This window comes from Peromyscus maniculatus, chromosome 2 (genome assembly GCF_049852395.1).
Source record: "Peromyscus maniculatus bairdii isolate BWxNUB_F1_BW_parent chromosome 2, HU_Pman_BW_mat_3.1, whole genome shotgun sequence".
Taxonomy (NCBI): domain Eukaryota; kingdom Metazoa; phylum Chordata; class Mammalia; order Rodentia; family Cricetidae; genus Peromyscus; species Peromyscus maniculatus.
In genome coordinates, this window is record NC_134853.1 from 9,161,967 (window position 1) to 9,179,426 (window position 17,460).

Below are 17,460 nucleotides of genomic sequence, written 5' to 3' on the forward strand. Positions count from 1 at the left end.
CCAAGTGTCTTCCACAATCATTCTTGTTTTCTTGAAACAGTTTCTCACTGAACCTGGAGCCTAGCCAATTTAGACTTGGTAGCCAGTGAGTCCTGAGGATTCTCCTAATCTCTGTCTCCTTGGCGCTAGCTAGCATTTCGTTATTGTTGTTGTTATTTGTTTGTTTGTTTTAGGTGAGTGCTGTGGATCAAATATAGGTCATCATGCTTGCATGACAAGCATATTATGAATTGGGCCATCTCCCCAACCTTAGGGATAATAACTCTACTCTTGAGCCAGGAAAAGTTAGAGCTAAATATAATTTCAAGAGCAGCCATTAAAAGAATGCATATGTAGGTTCTAAAATGCGGTACTCACAAGTATTTAATCTTAAAACAGAGCGAAGCAGAGAGAGAGAGAGACAGAGAGAGAGACAGAGAGAGAGACAGAGAGAGAGAGAGAGAGAGAGAGAGAGAGAGAGAGAGAGAGAGAGAGAGAGAGAGAGAACAATAACAAAAAGGCAACTTTAATTCAACACCATCACTAATAACATCTCAGCACCAGAGGACCAGGGTCCTGGTAAATTTCTAATGTAAAGGTCCAGACAGCAACTATTTTGGGCATTCGGGCCATAAAGGCCATCCAAGCTGGCGTGCATTCTGCTGGAACTGGTCAGATAATACACAGGTGGATAGGTGTGCCTGTGTCCCGCAAACTCACAGGGACAAGTGGCAGGTCAGGACAGCCCACAGCCTGTGCTTTGCTGCCCTTCCTGTTGCGATCTAGGTTTCCTTTTGTTTACAAATGAGGCGACGTTTGTTCCAACCACAAGTCATTTCTGAATGTGGAACTTTATATCCAAGCCCAGCCTTCTGATGAGAACTTGGGCATGTAATCTACAGGATGCTAACTCATCACAGCTTCTTAATAGACTTTGACCCCTGGCCCTCTTGCTGAAGAAGAGAATGCAATGGAAAAGGGTCTCCCTCTCTTCCAGTGTAAGCAGGCCTTCTTTCTAAGGCAAGCCACCCAAGGCTAGAAAGCAGCCTGCAGTGGTGAAAGCTGGCTGGAGGGTGAAGTTGGTGCCAGTGTGGGTGGCAGTCCATCTTACTGAACTGTGTGGAGTAAAGAATACATTTCCATCTCATCTCGGGGCTCCCACGCCAGATCATAGCACTGAAGATAATCGCAATATTAGCTGAACAGCTCTGGAGTCAGAAGATGATAACAGAGTCTAGCCTCGGGCTCAAGAGATCACAAGGTCTGGCAAAGCCAACAAAATGATAACTGGTACACAAAATGCTTTAATTCCCCCCCCACCCCCATGTAGCCTGCACCCTATACACATGTATTCATGTCACAGTACTTCAGTGTTAAGGTGGGTCTTCACTTCAGTATGTCTGTGTTGAAATACCAAGAATTCTAAAACACATTGTAACACAATAAATGTGATGGCTTCATACGATCTATAATTCTCAAATGAAAAGAATATTATAGTAAGTTTTTTTCAGCTATTTACATGCTTACTTTTTTAAAGGTACTTGGTTTTTCCTTTCCTCTTGAGTCTTTGAAGTGCTCACATCTACATTAAACTCTATAAATATGTATAATACTTCATACTGCATGTAATATCTCATTTCTTACAATCTATGATTAGGCACGATAGTATTAACTGTTGGATGCCAGAGAGCAGAACACAAGCAGTTATTCTGACTCTCACTAAAATGTATATGCACATCACAGAACAATATCCCACAATGCAAACTTCTTTGTTCTGGCAGGATCTCTCCCCTCCCCCCCCTTTTTTAAAGATTTATTTATTATGTATACAGTGTTCTGCCTGCATGCCAGAAGAGGGCACCAGATCTCATTACAGATGGTTGGGAGCCACCATGTGGTTGCTGGGAATTGAACTCAGGACCTCTGGAAGAGCAGCCAGTGCTCTTAACCGCTGAGCAGCTATCTCTCCAGTCCAGATCTCTCCCCTTTATTCCAGCATGTCAATATCACTAGCATAAGGAAGCCCAGGTCAGGGGAAGTCTGTGGCTGCAGCAGATTGAGGGAGGCATGGGAATTGCCCAGAATGCACCTGTGATGGAGTGTGTTCTTTGCAAATGTCTGTCCCATGGTGTGAAACACCTCTTCCCCTCTCCGATCCCAGTGAGCAGTGACATCAATAGATGTTCCAAGCCTTTCTCCTGCTACCAAGTGGTGAGAAGTCTGGCATTGCTGAAAGCTGATAAGGAATAGCAATCCTATGATGAGTAATTTTGTGGCAAATGCATCTGTTATAAACTTGGAATTTTGAGTAGGAAGTAAGTTGAATGTATGCTTCACCCTTCTGCATCCCAGGAAACAGAACTGGGATACAGTGTGATGGATCACATGCTGTCCGTGTGCAAGCACAGCAGGCGCTCCAAAGGTCATAGGGAGGCTTCCCCAAGCCTCCTCAAACTCCCATTGGTTCGTGCCTGTAATCCGAGCTCTTGGGAAGTTGAGGTAGGAGGATCACCATGAATTCATGGCCAGCCTGGGTATGTAGCAAGAACTGGTCTCAAATGAAAACAAAACAAATCTAAAAGCCCTTTCTGTCTTCCCAGATCATTCTTCACAGGAATTTATTTCTAGTTTTAAGAACCCTGAATTACACTAAATGAAAGGCGCACTCGGCATCTCCCTGTCCTCCCCCATAGAGACTTTACTCAGCAACTAGTAGGTACCTTTCTGGGTGGTTCTCTTCACCCTCACACCGAATAACAGGCTTCAGCTCCCTTCATTCTGTGGATAAACCTGGCTGAAGCCTTCATCCCAGCCCCTCACGTGAGGAGGGACACACGCCACGTCAACTCCTACACAACTCCTCACATCCCTGTGCTCCTTGCCTTTAGTCATTTACCTCTTCCTTTCTTTGTGTCTCCTGTGGGATGGATTAGTTCACAGCAGCCTCCTCTTCACCCCCACCCCACCCCGGTCCTAGCGCTGCAGATGTGAGATGCACACCAGGCGGGCTCTGCAGGCCCCGTTCCCTCCGATCTTTGATGTTGTCAGCGACTTTGTTGGTTAACTGTTTTTGGTTTTAGTTTGCCATTCAGTCTGACAAATGATTATAATTTAGTATTTGGTGCTTTAGATAGAAGTTGATTCTTAAAAAACAAAACTAACGAACAAAAGACACTACCCAGGACCAAAATGATGGCTCTCGCCTTGTGGCCTGATGGCTTAGGAGGCTGAAGCAAGGACGCCAGCTTGGGCTACAGTGTGAGACCTTGTCTGAAATGCAGTTGAAAGCGCTAGATTCCCCCCCAGAGGACCCGGATTCCATTCCCAGCACTCACATGGTGGCTAACAACCACCTGTCACTCCACTTCCAGGGGATCTGACCCTCTTCTGACCTTTGTGGCCACGCACGGTACACACGTGGTAAAGACACACATGCCGGCCAAACAGCTACACATATAAAATGATTTTTAACAAAAAACACGCTGTAGAGATTGCTCAGTGATTAAGAACATATACTCTTCTTGCAGAAAACCCAAGTTCAGTTCCCAGCCCCCACATCCAGTAGCTTCCAACCACCTGTCACTCCAGCTTCTGCTCATACATAACTGAAAATAAAAATAAATATAAAAAAAAGAAAACAAACCTGTTAGGATCAAGTGTTGTTTACAGTGGATCCTAGAGTGGGGGTTAACTCATTCAAATGTCATGCTGTGTCACGAAATTCCGTGGTCAAGCTAGGCCTTGAACGTGTGATCCTTCTGCCTCAGCTCTCCCAGTAATTGGGACTACAGGTGTGCCTAGTCCCTGTCACAGAATTGATCAAATTCGGGGAAAATATTCTGATACTGCTGTGGCTTCGGTGTAAAATGTCCCCAGGAGGCTCGTGTGTTTGAACTCTTGGTCCCCGGCTGGTGGCAATGCTTTGGGAGGTTATGAAACTGTTAGGAGGTGGAGCCTTCCTACAGGAAGTGAGTCACTAAGAGCAGGCTTTGAGACTCCATAGCCTGGCTTCACCGGCCCCATGATGGATGGCATCCCTTCTTTTTCTATAAGCCAACATAAACCTTTCTCACTTAGGCCGTTTCCAGTCGTCTATTTGGTCACAGAAAGAGAAGAGTAATATATTTTTGACTGAATTTCCCCCCACCGGTTCATGTTTTCAGTGCGTAGGTCCCCAGCAGGCAGTGCTGTTGGGGAGGTGATGTCAGGAAGTGGGCCTTAACTGGAGGAAGCAGGCTCCTGGGACTGAGCCTTTGCAGGTTAGAGCTGACTCCTGGCCCCTGCCTCCCTCTTCCTGCTCCGAGTTGAGCGGCCTCTGACACATGCTCACACTGGCTTGATGCTCTGCCTCAACACAGGCCAAGATCAACAGACTCGGAAACTTGAGCTCCCCAAAACTCTGGGCCAAAACAACGCTTCTCTGCGAGTTAGTTGTGATGGGAACAGGAAATGTGAGCAATACAACCGCCAAGGTAAATTGTACATTACCTTTCTGTTGTCAATTCATTCTTGGTAGCTTGAAATGATGTTTATGTTTATGTTGTATTTTGATATTTTTACTTACAATTTCTTCCTGAAGCCTTTCTTTTAATTCTTACGAGAATAATACATCTTCATAATTTTAAAATTAAAATTCCTTGCCGTAGTTTACAAATGAAGATCCCTTCCACCAAGTTCTAGTGCTCCCTACAAGTGGCCCTTCTCAATCCTTTTCACTTTTTCTCGGGTATCTTAATATTTATCTTTAAAAGTACGCTCATGCTTTTCTGTTGTTTTTCATTGACCTCTCATCATAGCAGTGGTCTCAACCTGTGGGTCATGACCCTCGGGAGAGTCGAATGACCCTTCAGAGTTGCCATCTGAAAACACGGATGTTTACGTTACAATTCATAACAGTAACATTACAGTTACGAAGTAGCAATGAGAATAATTTCTGGGTAGGATGTCACCACATGAGGAACTATGTTAAAGGGTCACAGCATCAGGAAGGTGAGACCCACTGAGCTATAGGAACAAGTGTTAGGTCTCCCCTACATGTTACACCCGTCTATACCCCAGCCTCTACCCACAGCCCCCCACACACTTACACCTGTCTATACCCCAGCCCCCCCCCACTTACACCCGTCTATACCCCAGCCCCCCACACTTACACCCGTCTATACCCCAGCCTCTACCCCCAGGCCCCCACACACTTACACTCGTCTATACCCCAGCCCCTACCCCAGCCCCCCACACACTTACACCCGTCTATACCCCAGCCCCTACCCCAGCCCCCCACACACTTACACCCGTCTATACCCCAGCCCCCCACACTTACACCTGTCTATACCCCAGCCCCCCACACTTACACCCGTCTATACCCCAGCCCCCCCACACTTACACCCGTCTATACCCCAGCCTCTACCCCCAGGCCCCCACACACTTACACTCGTCTATACCCCAGCCCCTACCCCAGCCCCCCCCACACTTACACCCGTCTATACCCCAGCCCCTACCCCAGCCCCCCCACACACTTACACCCGTCTATACCCCAGCCCCCCCCACACTTACACCCGTCTATACCCCAGCCCCCCACACTTACACCCGTCTATACCCCAGCCCCCCCACACTTACACCCGTCTATACACCAGCCCCCCACACTTACACCCGTCTATACCCCAGCCCCCCACTTACACCCGTCTATACCCCAGCCCCCGACACACACCCGTCTATACCCCAGCCCCCCCACACACTTACACCCGTCTATACCCCAGCCCCCCCACACTTACACCCGTCTATACCCCAGCCCCCCCACATTTACACCCGTCTATACCCCAGCCCCCCCACACTTACACCCGTCTATACCCCAGCCCCACACACACTTACACCTGTCTATACCCCAGCCCCTACCCCAGCCCCCCCCACACTTACACCCGTCTATACCCCAGCCCCTACCCCAGCCCCCCGCACACTTACACCCGTCTATACCCCAGCCCCCCGACACACTTACACCCGTCTATACCCCAGCCCCCCACACTTACACCCATCTATACCCCAGCCCCCCACACACTTACACCCGTCTATACCCCAGCCCCCCCACTTACACCCGTCTATACCCCAGCCCCCCACACTTACACCCGTCTATACCCCAGCCCCCCACACACTTACACCCGTCTATACCCCAGCCCCCCCCACACTTACACCCGTCTATACCCCAGCCCCCCCCACACTTACACCCGTCTATACCCCAGCCCCCCACACACACTTACACCCGTCTATACCCCAGCCCCCCCCACACACTTACACCTGTCTATACCCTAGCCCCCCCACACTTACACCCGTCTATACCCCAGCCCCCCACACTTACACCCGTCTATACCCCAGCCCCCCACACACTTACACCCGTCTATACCCCAGCCCCCCCCACACTTACACCCGTCTATACCCCAGCCCCCCACACACACTTACACCCGTCTATACCCCAGCCCCCCCCACACTTACACCCGTCTATACCCCAGCCCCCCACACACACTTACACCCGTCTATACCCCAGCCCCCCCCACACTTACACCCGTCTATACCCCAGCCCCCCCCACACTTACACCCGTCTATACCCCAGCCCCCCACACACACTTACACCTGTCTATACCCTAGCCCCCACACACTTACACCTGTCTATACCCCAGCCCCCCCCACACTTACACCCGTCTATACCCCAGCCCCCCCACACTTACACCCGTCTATACCCCAGCCCCCCCCACTTACACCCGTCTATACCCCAGCCCCCCCACTTACACCCGTCTATACCCCAGCCCCCCGCACACTTACACCCGTCTATACCCCAGCCCCCCCACACTTACACCCGTCTATACCCCAGCCCCACACACACTTACACCCGTCTATACCCCAGCCCCCCACACTTACACCCGTCTATACCCCAGCCCCCACACACTTACACCCGTCTATACCCCAGCCCCACACACACTTACACCCGTCTATACCCCAGCCCCCCCCACACTTACACCCGTCTATACCCCAGCCCCCCCACACTTACACCCGTCTATACCCCAGCCCCACACACACTTACACCCGTCTATACCCCAGCCCCCCCCACACTTACACCCGTCTATACCCCAGCCCCCCCCACACTTACACCCGTCTATACCCCAGCCCCCCCACACTTACACCCGTCTATACCCCAGCCCCACACACACTTACACCCGTCTATACCCCAGCCCCCCCCCACACTTACACCTGTCTATACTCCAGCCCCACACACACTTACTTGCAACACCTCCACTCCTCACTGTACCTGTGGATGTCAAGAACGTGTCATCCTCATGCTAAATGACTAGTCTCGATTTTTTCATCGTTTTGTATAATGATGTAATGTTTATCTCATTATAACTCCATGGCTGTTGTTTACACCTGAGCTTTATAGTTTCTGTGGGTCTGTAATCTCCATAAGCCCAGTTCCTCTAACCGAACTGAAAGTCTCCAAGCCTGTCACCGTGTGACGGACATTCTGTCACCACACTGCCTTCTGGTCCTGCCTGCAGGAAGTCGTGTGGCTAGCCTGGCCTGGGCTGTCCCTCTACCCTGAGAATCCCACTTGTCTTTCCTGGGCCTGTTCCCTAGTCTCTGGGGGAGGGGTCCTGCTTGGTTTACACTCCACTCCAGTTTAGGTTGAGCACCCCTCTGATGTCCTCCCAGAAAAGGGGCATAGAGTAGAAATTTTCATGCTTTACATGTCTAAAAAATCCCTTGTATGTGGTGAGTAATTTTATTGGATATAGAATTTTATTTTGAAAAAATTTCCTTTTCGAATTTCAAAGGTATCACTCTTGTCTTTTAGCTTCAAATGTTGCATTATAAATTGTCATACACTGTTCTAATTACATATGAACCAGATTTCTCTGTCTAGAATAGTTTGGATTCTTTTGTGTTTTGTTATCCCAGACATCGTTCTGTGTCTGGTGTAATGCACCTACTGATGCTGAAGAGAGTCTCAGCCTCCTCAAGGATCTTTGCTCCTCTCTAGGGGCCCTAGTTTTTGCTCAGCAAACAGGGGATCTTCAAAAAGTCACCCTGCACTGTGAGGGTCCTCCTGCCTTTCGGGAGAAAGGTTCTTACTGCTGATTCCATCTTCTCTAAATGATATAAAATGAAGTTCCTTCTACCTCATCCAGCTCTTGTGTATCCATCAGTAAAATCTCATTTTCTTCCAATCTTAAAAACGTGTGTCCTAGTTGGCTAGGGGGCTTTCTTAGCATCCATAGTGTCCTAGGTTCAATGCTCAGTACCAAAAACTAGAGTGAGGATGCACACCTGTAATGCTAGCGCCTGGGGGATGTTGGGGAGGAATCAGAAGTTCAAGGCTGCCCTCAACTAAATAGTGGGTTCCAGGCCGGTCTGAGTTACATGAGACCTTGTCTCGGGGGCGGGGGGGTGGGAGATACATTCAAAGTTACTGAGTTGAGGCTGCCCCCCGACTCCTCACCTGTGTTATCTGCATAGTTTATTTGGGAAGGAAGAGAAGTAAGCTGTATTTCTCCCCTAGACCCAAAGCTGCATGTCTCTTTCACCACACTTAACTGGTTACTTATGCCTCAGAGTGTCCAACCAAACACCCTGGAGCTGCAGGTTGTTATGAGCCACCCTCCATGGGTGTTGAGAACCAAACTCCAGTCCTCTGCAAGAGTACCGAGCACACACTTAACTGCTGAGCCATCTCTCCAGCCCCAAAACTGAAGTTGTTTTTTATTAATTTTCCACAAAAACAACCTTAGCAGTTAAATGGAAATATAATCACAAATAGCATTGGAGACAGTTGCCACCCTTTTAAGCTTGCTGTTGGCCTTCTGTTGTTACATGACCAGTACCCAAAAATACATATTTTAGTCAACCATGTTAGTTAGAATTATGCAATTCAATCCAGACCAAAGGAATTATAGCTTTTTAATATTGATTCGGTTCTTCAAAGAAAATAATCCTCAGTTAGAAACCCACTTCAAAATGAAACCAGGCTGAGGTCCTGTATTGGAGTCTTGGGCATACTCAGGATGACCTTTACCCAAGTAGAGTCCGGGATGAGGAACCTGGACGAGGCTCCACAGATGACTACAGGACAGCTTGCCATCCTACACCTGAAAGCACACCATGCCATGTGGGTACAAACACCTATCTTCCAACCATAAGGTAAAGCTAATATTTTATTGCCTGTGTATGGGATCATGACACTTGCAGGAAGATCCACGCCTCCTATCATATGTACCTCTGTGTCTCACCCTAAACATGTGCTGTAGAAAGAAAATTAGTAAGTACACTTCAACTAAATGTGAAGTCAGACATTACAAGATTGTTTGATCCTGCATCAGGCACCAAACATTGGAAACAATCTTAGCTATGAATGATGAGAGAGTGCTTAGAACTAAAGCATTTGGCTCATTCATTGGTGCCAAATCTCAGGAAAATTGTAACACTTTAAGTAATTCCTATTGATTTAGCATGGATTTTAATCTTTTCAACTAACCAAAGAAAATTTCTTCTTTAAAAATGTTTTTAGCAAGGGTGTTGGCTTTTCATCACAAAACACCAAATGAAATTTTAATAACTTTCCCTATGAAAAATTATTTGTGACAATTTACTTGAAATTAGTTTATAACTTGTAAGGTAATATATAGGAGCTTTACGTGTGAGAGTCACGTATGTGTATTTTTTTTTTAAAGTGAGAAACTTTTAAGAATAGGTATAGCACATGTCTTTTATCCTAGCATTGGGGAGGCAGACACAGATTGATCTCTGAATTCGATGCCACCTTGCTCTACAGAGTGAGTTCCAGGACAGCAAGGGCTATACAGAAACCCTGCATACCCCATCCCCTCCAAAAAAAGAAGAGACAAAGAATAGCCGAGCATCGTGGCACACTCCTTCAGTCCCAGCATTCATGAGGCAGAGGCAGTTGAGTATCTATGAATTAGAGGCCAGCCTGGTCTACATAGTGAGACCTTGTCTTTAATTTAAAACAACAAAACAAAAAAAACAATAAAGACAAAGAATACGTAGATGCCCTTAGACAAAAACTTACCCCAAACTGGAGCCCATGGCAGTGATTCTAGTACAAACAGACATGTACTCTGTGGCCAGAGGTAAGGTCAAGGTCATAGCCATAGGAGCTTTGAGTGTGGGTCCTTAGCTCAGTAAAAATAAAAACAAAGAGATTGTGATCCTTGAGAACTATCCCTAAGTTTTCTTTCTCAAAAACAATGGAGAGTGCTCGGGGACTTGGCATAGATTTTGGAGGCTTCTGAAGTGTTGAACTCAGCTTAATAATACCCAACCCACTGGCAAGCACCCTGCCAAGTGACCCCAAGATGCTCTATATAAAGATGAAGTGGTGCACTTCTGGACAGGAACACTGCTCGACCCGCCGCACTTTCTTCCAGGTCCCTTGGCATCGAGGATTGCCAATGGCTTGCCAGCGAAGAGTCTGATTTCTGAAATGATATTATAGAAACATGGGTTATACTAAAAGCAAACCAAAGGAAATTCTAATCTACATGGTTATAACTTTTTAAAAAAGATCTATGTGTTTTTAATTTATGTGTATGATTGTTTTGCCCTCACATATGTGAGTGTATGTATGCCTAGTGACCACAGGGGCCAGAAGAGGGTACTTGATCCCCTGGAGCTGGGTTGTTAGCCTCTATGTGGGTGCTGGGAACTGAATCCAGGTCCTCTACAAGAGCAACAAGTGCTCTTAACGGCTGAGCCACCTCTCCAGCCCTAATGTGCTGTTTGTTGATGTTTTTAAAGACAATGTGCTAGCTAGTGTTATATCAATCTGATATAAGCTAGAGCCATTCAGGAAGAGGGAACCTCAATTGAGAAACTGACCCCACCAGACTAGCCAGTGGGCAAGCCTGTGGTACATTTTTTTAAATTGATGCTTGATGTGACAGGGGCCAGCTCACTGTGGGCCATGCCATCCCTAGGCTGGTGGTCCTGGATGCTGTAAGAAAGGCTAAGCAAGCCATGGGGAGCAAACAAACAAGCAGCATTCTTCCATGGCCTCTGCTCCAGTTCCTGCCCTGACTTCCCTCAGTGAAAGACTTACAGACTCTAAGGTTAAATAGACCCTTTAATTCCCAAATTGCTCTTGACCATAGTGTTGTATCGCAGCAATAGAAACCATAACGAAGATAGATAGTAATCACACAGCTTCAAAATATATTACAAATCAGTTATTTAAAATTATTTATTCATTTTTAAAAAATTTTATGTGTATGAGTGTTTTGCCTAAATGTATGCTTGTGGGTATTGGATCCCCTGGGACTGGGTTTACAGATGGTTGTGAGCTGCCATGTGGGTGCTGGGAACTGAACCCGGGTCCTCTGGAAGAGCATCCAGTGCTCTTAACCACAGAGCCATCTCTAGCCACCTCCCCCAACCCCCTTTCTACAGTCACAGAGAAGACTTTCTTGGGTCCTGCCAATGTAAGTTGCCGATTAATCCCTATTCGAGGACACTCATGTTCAGAGAGTTGCTTGGGGTTTCCTTGTCCATTTCTCCCAGGTGAACGTAGGTGCTGCACACAGCCAATGGTGTTCTGTGTATGGTTAAGCTAGGAGGGTCTAGCCAAATGACCACTTTCGTCCTATTCCAACTCTTTGATTTCATAATGAAAAATGTAAAAAGTACAGAAAACAAAGCCAGAGAATTAAAAATATTATTCATTAAGTCACTCATATAGTAACCAGGGTTTAAGTGCTCTCTTTATTGGGTACAAATTGAATTATAAATTCATTTAAAGTCAAAATAGAGATGAGGTATTCAGAAAAACATTAAATCCAAATATTAGGTTTCATTTGATATGAATTCCTTACCCACTTTATTGCTCATATGGTGAACTCAATAGAGACCGCTAGGCACAAGTGACTAATAAACACGAACCGAATTATTAAATATTAAAACATGATGGGAATAATGAATGATTAACTGGAAAGGTCAGTATTTTACTTTTAATCTATTTTTGCCAATTACACCTGACATGCTGGAAACCATTATGGTGTGACTAAATTGGTTCTTATCCATGGCGTCTTCGGTGACTCCTTTTTTCTAGCTATAAAAGGCGTTTAGTGGGTCTAACTGAAAGTGAGTGCAGGACTGGGAGAGGTTTTCGGGAGACACAATGTCTGCAGTCACTGTTCGCAGAAAACCCACCTCAGGCACAGCGGATCGGAAACATTACTGGGGTTCGACTCACCTGGCAGGACCAGCACACTATGACCCTTTATCTGCCCACTCCATCTTTTTGAATGGGACTTGTGAGTTAAGGATGAATGTTATTTTTTAAAAGATTTTATTCATTTTTAATTACGTGTATATGTGTGTGAGTCTTTCGGGAACCCAAAAAGCCGAGCTGCGGTTCGCAGCAGCAGTGAGCTCCCCAGCCGGTGTGCTGAGGACTGAACTCGGGTCCTCTGGGAAAGCAGGACGAACCCTTAGCTGCTGAGCTGTCTCTCCGGCCACAACTTCTATGTTTTTAAGAATTAAAAGAAGCCAAGTATGGTAATCTATGTTTGCAGTCCCAATATTTTGGAGGCTGATTCTGGAGGACTGCCATGAGTTCCAGGCCACCGTGACCTGTGTAGTGGGTTCCAGGCTATCCTTAGCTAGAGTGGGACCCTATTTCAAACAGCCACAAAGAGTTAAGGAAAAACCAAAAGAGTAATATTTCATGACACATGAAAATCATCCAAAACTTAAATTCTGGGGTTCACACATAAGTTTTATTAGAACAAAGCCAAGCTTTAAATAGTATCAATGGCTGCTTTCATGACCAATGCCAGAGTACAGTAGTTATGAGAAAAGATGTATTTGATGAAAAGCCAAAAATAACTGCTTTCTGACATTTTATAGGACAAGTTTTTAGGTCCAGTCCTCTGGGATTACTAAAACTCTGGTTCACCAGGTCCTAAGTAGTGGGACCAAGAATATGTACATATTCTAATTCCCCAATCCAAGAGATTCAGAGTCAAGTCGTCTATAGTACTTTAGAGTGACCAGAGTTTTGGTAGTCTTTGGGGAGCTTCATCTCAAACGAACCCCAATAACCAAGCTGGCCTATGTACTTCTGTTCCAGAGAGCTTCCGAGTCCCATAGTGGGAACCAAAGCCCTGGATGGGGGTCCCTGGATAGTTTCTCCTCACTGCTCACATCCTGCCCTGCGTTGAAGTGCTACATACTGTTCAGCTCTTCAGGACACAGAGGATGGATCCTCAGGATGAGCAGAAAAGCCCTTCGGTCAGTGGCCCTTCCTTACCCATCAGAATCCAGGCCGTCTCCGGAACAACGCAGGCTCACGGAATTCATGGCCGGAGGCTGACAGTCCACACACACTGTGTATCCCTCTCGGAGATACTGCATCCATCGAGTCAGGGGACGGTTGTCCAGGGCACAATGAGGAGTCAGGGACTCTGTTCTGAACTCCATACAGTATCTGGAGCAAAAGAAGCCAAGAGGTCAGTTACCATTCTTAGAAGCAGCCCAATACTGTAGGAAGTCTTAAGGAGCCATGTCAACCCCACATGGTAAAGATTATTCATTCTTTACTTTTTAGACAAGGTTTCATTGGGTAGCCCAAGTTGACCTCTTTCCTCAGTCTCCTAAGTAATGGCATTACAAATGTGCCACTGTGCCCAGCATAGGTACATGTATGCATGCATGCATACATACATATACATACATACATGAGATTGAGATAGAGGCTCACATACCTCATTTTGGCCTCAAACTCAACAATGTAGCTGAGGCTGGCCTTGTACTCCTGATCCTCTCAATTCCACCCCACTGTAAATGTGAGGATTACAAGTGTGCACCACCATGCTTAACTAAATATTATAATTTTTTAAGAGTGAAAATCCGAGGTTCAATAACGCATCACTAGTAAGCATCCTAGGGTTCTGAGCATGTTCTGAGCACGTTGTCTGATGGAAGAGAGTGGACCCAGGTGAGCATGGAGGTGCTGTGGGATGGTCTGTATGTCAAATTGCTCTGATTGGTCAATAAATAAAACACTGATTGGACAGTGGCCAGGCAGGAAGTAGGTGGAACAAAGAGAGAGGAGAATTCTGAGAAGCGGAAGGCTGAGGCAGAGAGACACTGCCAGCCACTGCCATGACCAGCAGCATGTGAAGACGCCGGTAAGCCACCAGCCACGTGGCAAGGTATAAATTTGTGGAAATGGATTAATTTAAGCTATAAGAACTGTTAGCAAGAAGCCTGCCACGGCCATACAGTTTGTATGCAATATAAGTCTCTGTGTTTACTTGGTTGGGTCTGAGCGGCTGTGGGACTGGCAGGTGACAAAGATTTGTCCTGACTGTGGGCAAGGCAAGAAAACTCTAGCTATATATAGTTATTTTCCTAGAATTTGACAATTAACCTAAAATTTTTCTTTCAGGATAAAGAAAACTTCACCCATACCCAGCAGGAAACAATTTTAAGAATACGATGCCCACATTCCCAAAGAGGTGGTGTGGGACAGATGGTTTTTTGGTCTTTTTAATGGGTTTTAGGTCTGGGATAATTTTCAAAGTTGAGGGGGGTTGGTTACAAGTTGCTGTCAAGGGTTAGGACAAAGGCTAAGCAAAGGAGATTAGATTTAAGGTTCTTATAAAAAAAAAGAAAAGAAAGAAAGAAAGAGAGAGAGAGAGAGAGAGAGAGAAAGAAAGAAAGAAAGAAAGAAAGAAAGAAAGAAAGAAAGAAAGAAAGAAAGAAAGAAAGAAAGAAAGGAAAAAGACAATTACTAGTTTTAAATACTTTACATTGGATTGGATTGTTTTATATTGTATACAAATTTGAAACTGATATTGTTAGAAAATGCTACATGTATATTTCTAATTGTATTTATACCATTCATTTAACAATGTAATACAATTTTCTGATCCTTGAATGTTATTATTACCAACTATTAGGATATAAAGAAATGAAAGTGAGTAGTTAGACATTACAATAGAACTTATAGTCATATTAGATATGTTTTAAAAATTGAGCAGAGATGTTTTAGACAGGTCATCTTCAAACCCTTCAGAGATCTACAGAATATGGCATTTAAAATGTTTTAATAACTTAGAAAATTTTTCTTTTTTGAGACATGTCGGCTCCTGGCAGTACCAATCTACTTCAGAGAAAATATGGGCATTGAAGTCAACTTTCATTGTGGCAAAAGTTAGCCACTGGACAACAAAGTATCCTCGAATCAACAGGACAAAATGGACAGACAGAACACGAAACAAGGGACTACTGATTCTTGCCAAAACAAGTGTGGTTATGGCTTTATCAAAAGGCATCTTCTGAGGCCAGGACAATATGGCCCCATCCCTGAAGTGGCCTTTTCTTCGAAGGCAGCTTAACAGGCAGAGGGCCGATGGCTTCTGTTGTGCAATGGAACAGCAGCTGAAAGCTCACGCCTCTCGATAGTATAATGGCATTCAATAGAGGGATGTGGAGAAGAAGGGGATGCTGAGATGAAGCCATATACACACAGCCAAGAAGAATGGACAGCTGAATTCAAAAACTGTCAACAATTTCCAGAATTTAAAATCCTGAATCACGACAGGACACTAGTGGGATTCAGATGTTTCTGGTACATGGACTGCTCTCACCCAATGTGAGGTTGAACTGTTGACCTTGTGTACATCCTACTTCACAAATGGGGCTGTCAGATACGCTAAGCCTATAGGCTGAAGATGATGCCCCAACACTGCAGAAACCTCAGGTGACTGTCCAGGCAGCTGGCTGTTTCTGTCAACTCACAAAATTTTTGGAAGTTGCTTGCATGCACTTCCTGTTTTTATTTTTGTTAGCTAATATTATTTCCTTCTTGGGTCTCTGAGGGAGTTGAAGATTAATTAGTTATGGTTGAAGATTAGTTAGTTATAGTTGAAAATTAATTAGGATAGAAAGTGCATTAGATACATCTTGGATTTACCAAAATAGGAATAGATAATGGAATTATTTTCTCTGATTTGTCAAATACCTGTTTAGGTATTTATTACTTGTATATATTGTATATAGTTATTGTACTTCTGTATATAGTTTTTCTTATGTTAGTTAAAACCTTTTTCTTTTTTTTTCTTTTTATTAAAATAGAAAAGGGGAAATGTGGTGGTATTCTAATTGTACTGAAATGTGATTTTAATTATATGTTAATAAATAAAGTTGCCCGGGGGTCAGAGCTATTAGAGCCATAGACAGAGCATGGTGGTGGTGGTGGTGGTGATGCACGCCTTTAATCCCATAGATCTCTGTGTGTTCAGGGATATAGCCAGCATTGGAGACATATGCCTTTAAGACCTAGAGGGCTGTACATACAGACAGTGACGAGGCAGTCACGTGTTTGGGTTTACAAACAATGAGAAGGCAGAACAAAATACTATGAAAAGACAGACACACAGGAAGTAGGTCTCTTTTGGGAAGCTAGGACCACCGCAGGAGGAAGGGTGAGATTTTAGCTCTGAGCTCTGATCTCTTGGCTTTCTCTTTTACATTGGTTCTGTGTTTCTTATTTAATAAGACGGTTGGTTACATCTACATGGAGGTGCCTTCCAGCCTGTGTATGAACTGTCAATGAGAAGCTCTCTGAAAGAAAGTGTGTCAACTTTCAAATTCGCAAAACAGTTCAGTAAGGCTCTCAGAAGCTAAAGGCATGGTAGTGCACTCCTTTAATCCCAGATAGGCAGATTTCTGTGAGTTCTCAGCCAGTCTGGTCTACAGAGCAAGTTCCAGGACAGTCAGGACTACACAGAGAAACCCTGTCTTGAAAAACCAAAGAGAAATGGAAAGAAGGGAGGGAGGGAGGGAGGGAGGGAGGGAGGGAGGGAGGGAGGGAGGGAGGGAGGGAAAACATAGCAGTAATTTTAAAGCAACAAATTACCCAGCATCCTCGGTGTGTGTAGACCACTGTGGAGATGCGGCTTGTATTGTTCTCTTCTTGTTGAATGCAGAACTAGTTATAAATGCAGGGACTAGAAAAGGGAGAATTACACTGTATTTGTGCAGTCCAATACTCCATAAGGCTTCCCAAACTGGGTTCTGTGCCAGTCTGAGGCCTCTGTTTCCAAATCCAAAGATCTTAGAGGCACAACATCGAGCGAGACTGTGACAGCGTCTTCTGAAGCAAACGGAATCAGTATTTATATGCATCTAGATGGGTATAGGGGGAGCCACAGGCCTCTGCTGAGCACATCGACCTCCAGGCATGAAAGTGTAAAGGAAGGAGAGGGACCAAAACAAAAAGCTGGCAGAAATAAAAAAATAAAAAAAAAAATGGGGAGAGGGCAAGGGAAAGAAAGTGGTAACGGATATTCCAGCATGAGAAAGAGAAAGAAAGAAAAAGAAGAGAAGAGAGGGAAAGGCAGTGAAAATGAAGTTCAAGGAGAGATGAAAGAAAGAAAAGGGAAAGAAGAGAAAGCAAGCAGGAAAAAGTGAGAACGACTA

The 17,460-nt window shown here is 45.3% G+C and overlaps 1 protein-coding gene across 1 annotated transcript in view; it reads right to left on the reverse strand.

The window, feature by feature from the left end:
• Nucleotides 1-8,891: 8,891 nt before the first annotated feature.
• The window catches only part of Sbspon (somatomedin B and thrombospondin type 1 domain containing), a 33,760-nt gene continuing 25,191 nt past the window's right edge, over nt 8,892-17,460 (reverse strand). Inside the window, exons 3-5 of the mRNA XM_006974710.4 lie at nt 16,898-16,988; nt 13,283-13,459; nt 8,892-10,454 (exon numbers count right to left, since the gene is read on the reverse strand). Coding sequence (XP_006974772.2) covers nt 10,337-10,454; nt 13,283-13,459; nt 16,898-16,988 — 386 coding nt within the window. The 3' untranslated portion in view covers nt 8,892-10,336. The remainder of the gene's footprint in view (nt 10,455-13,282; nt 13,460-16,897; nt 16,989-17,460) is intronic.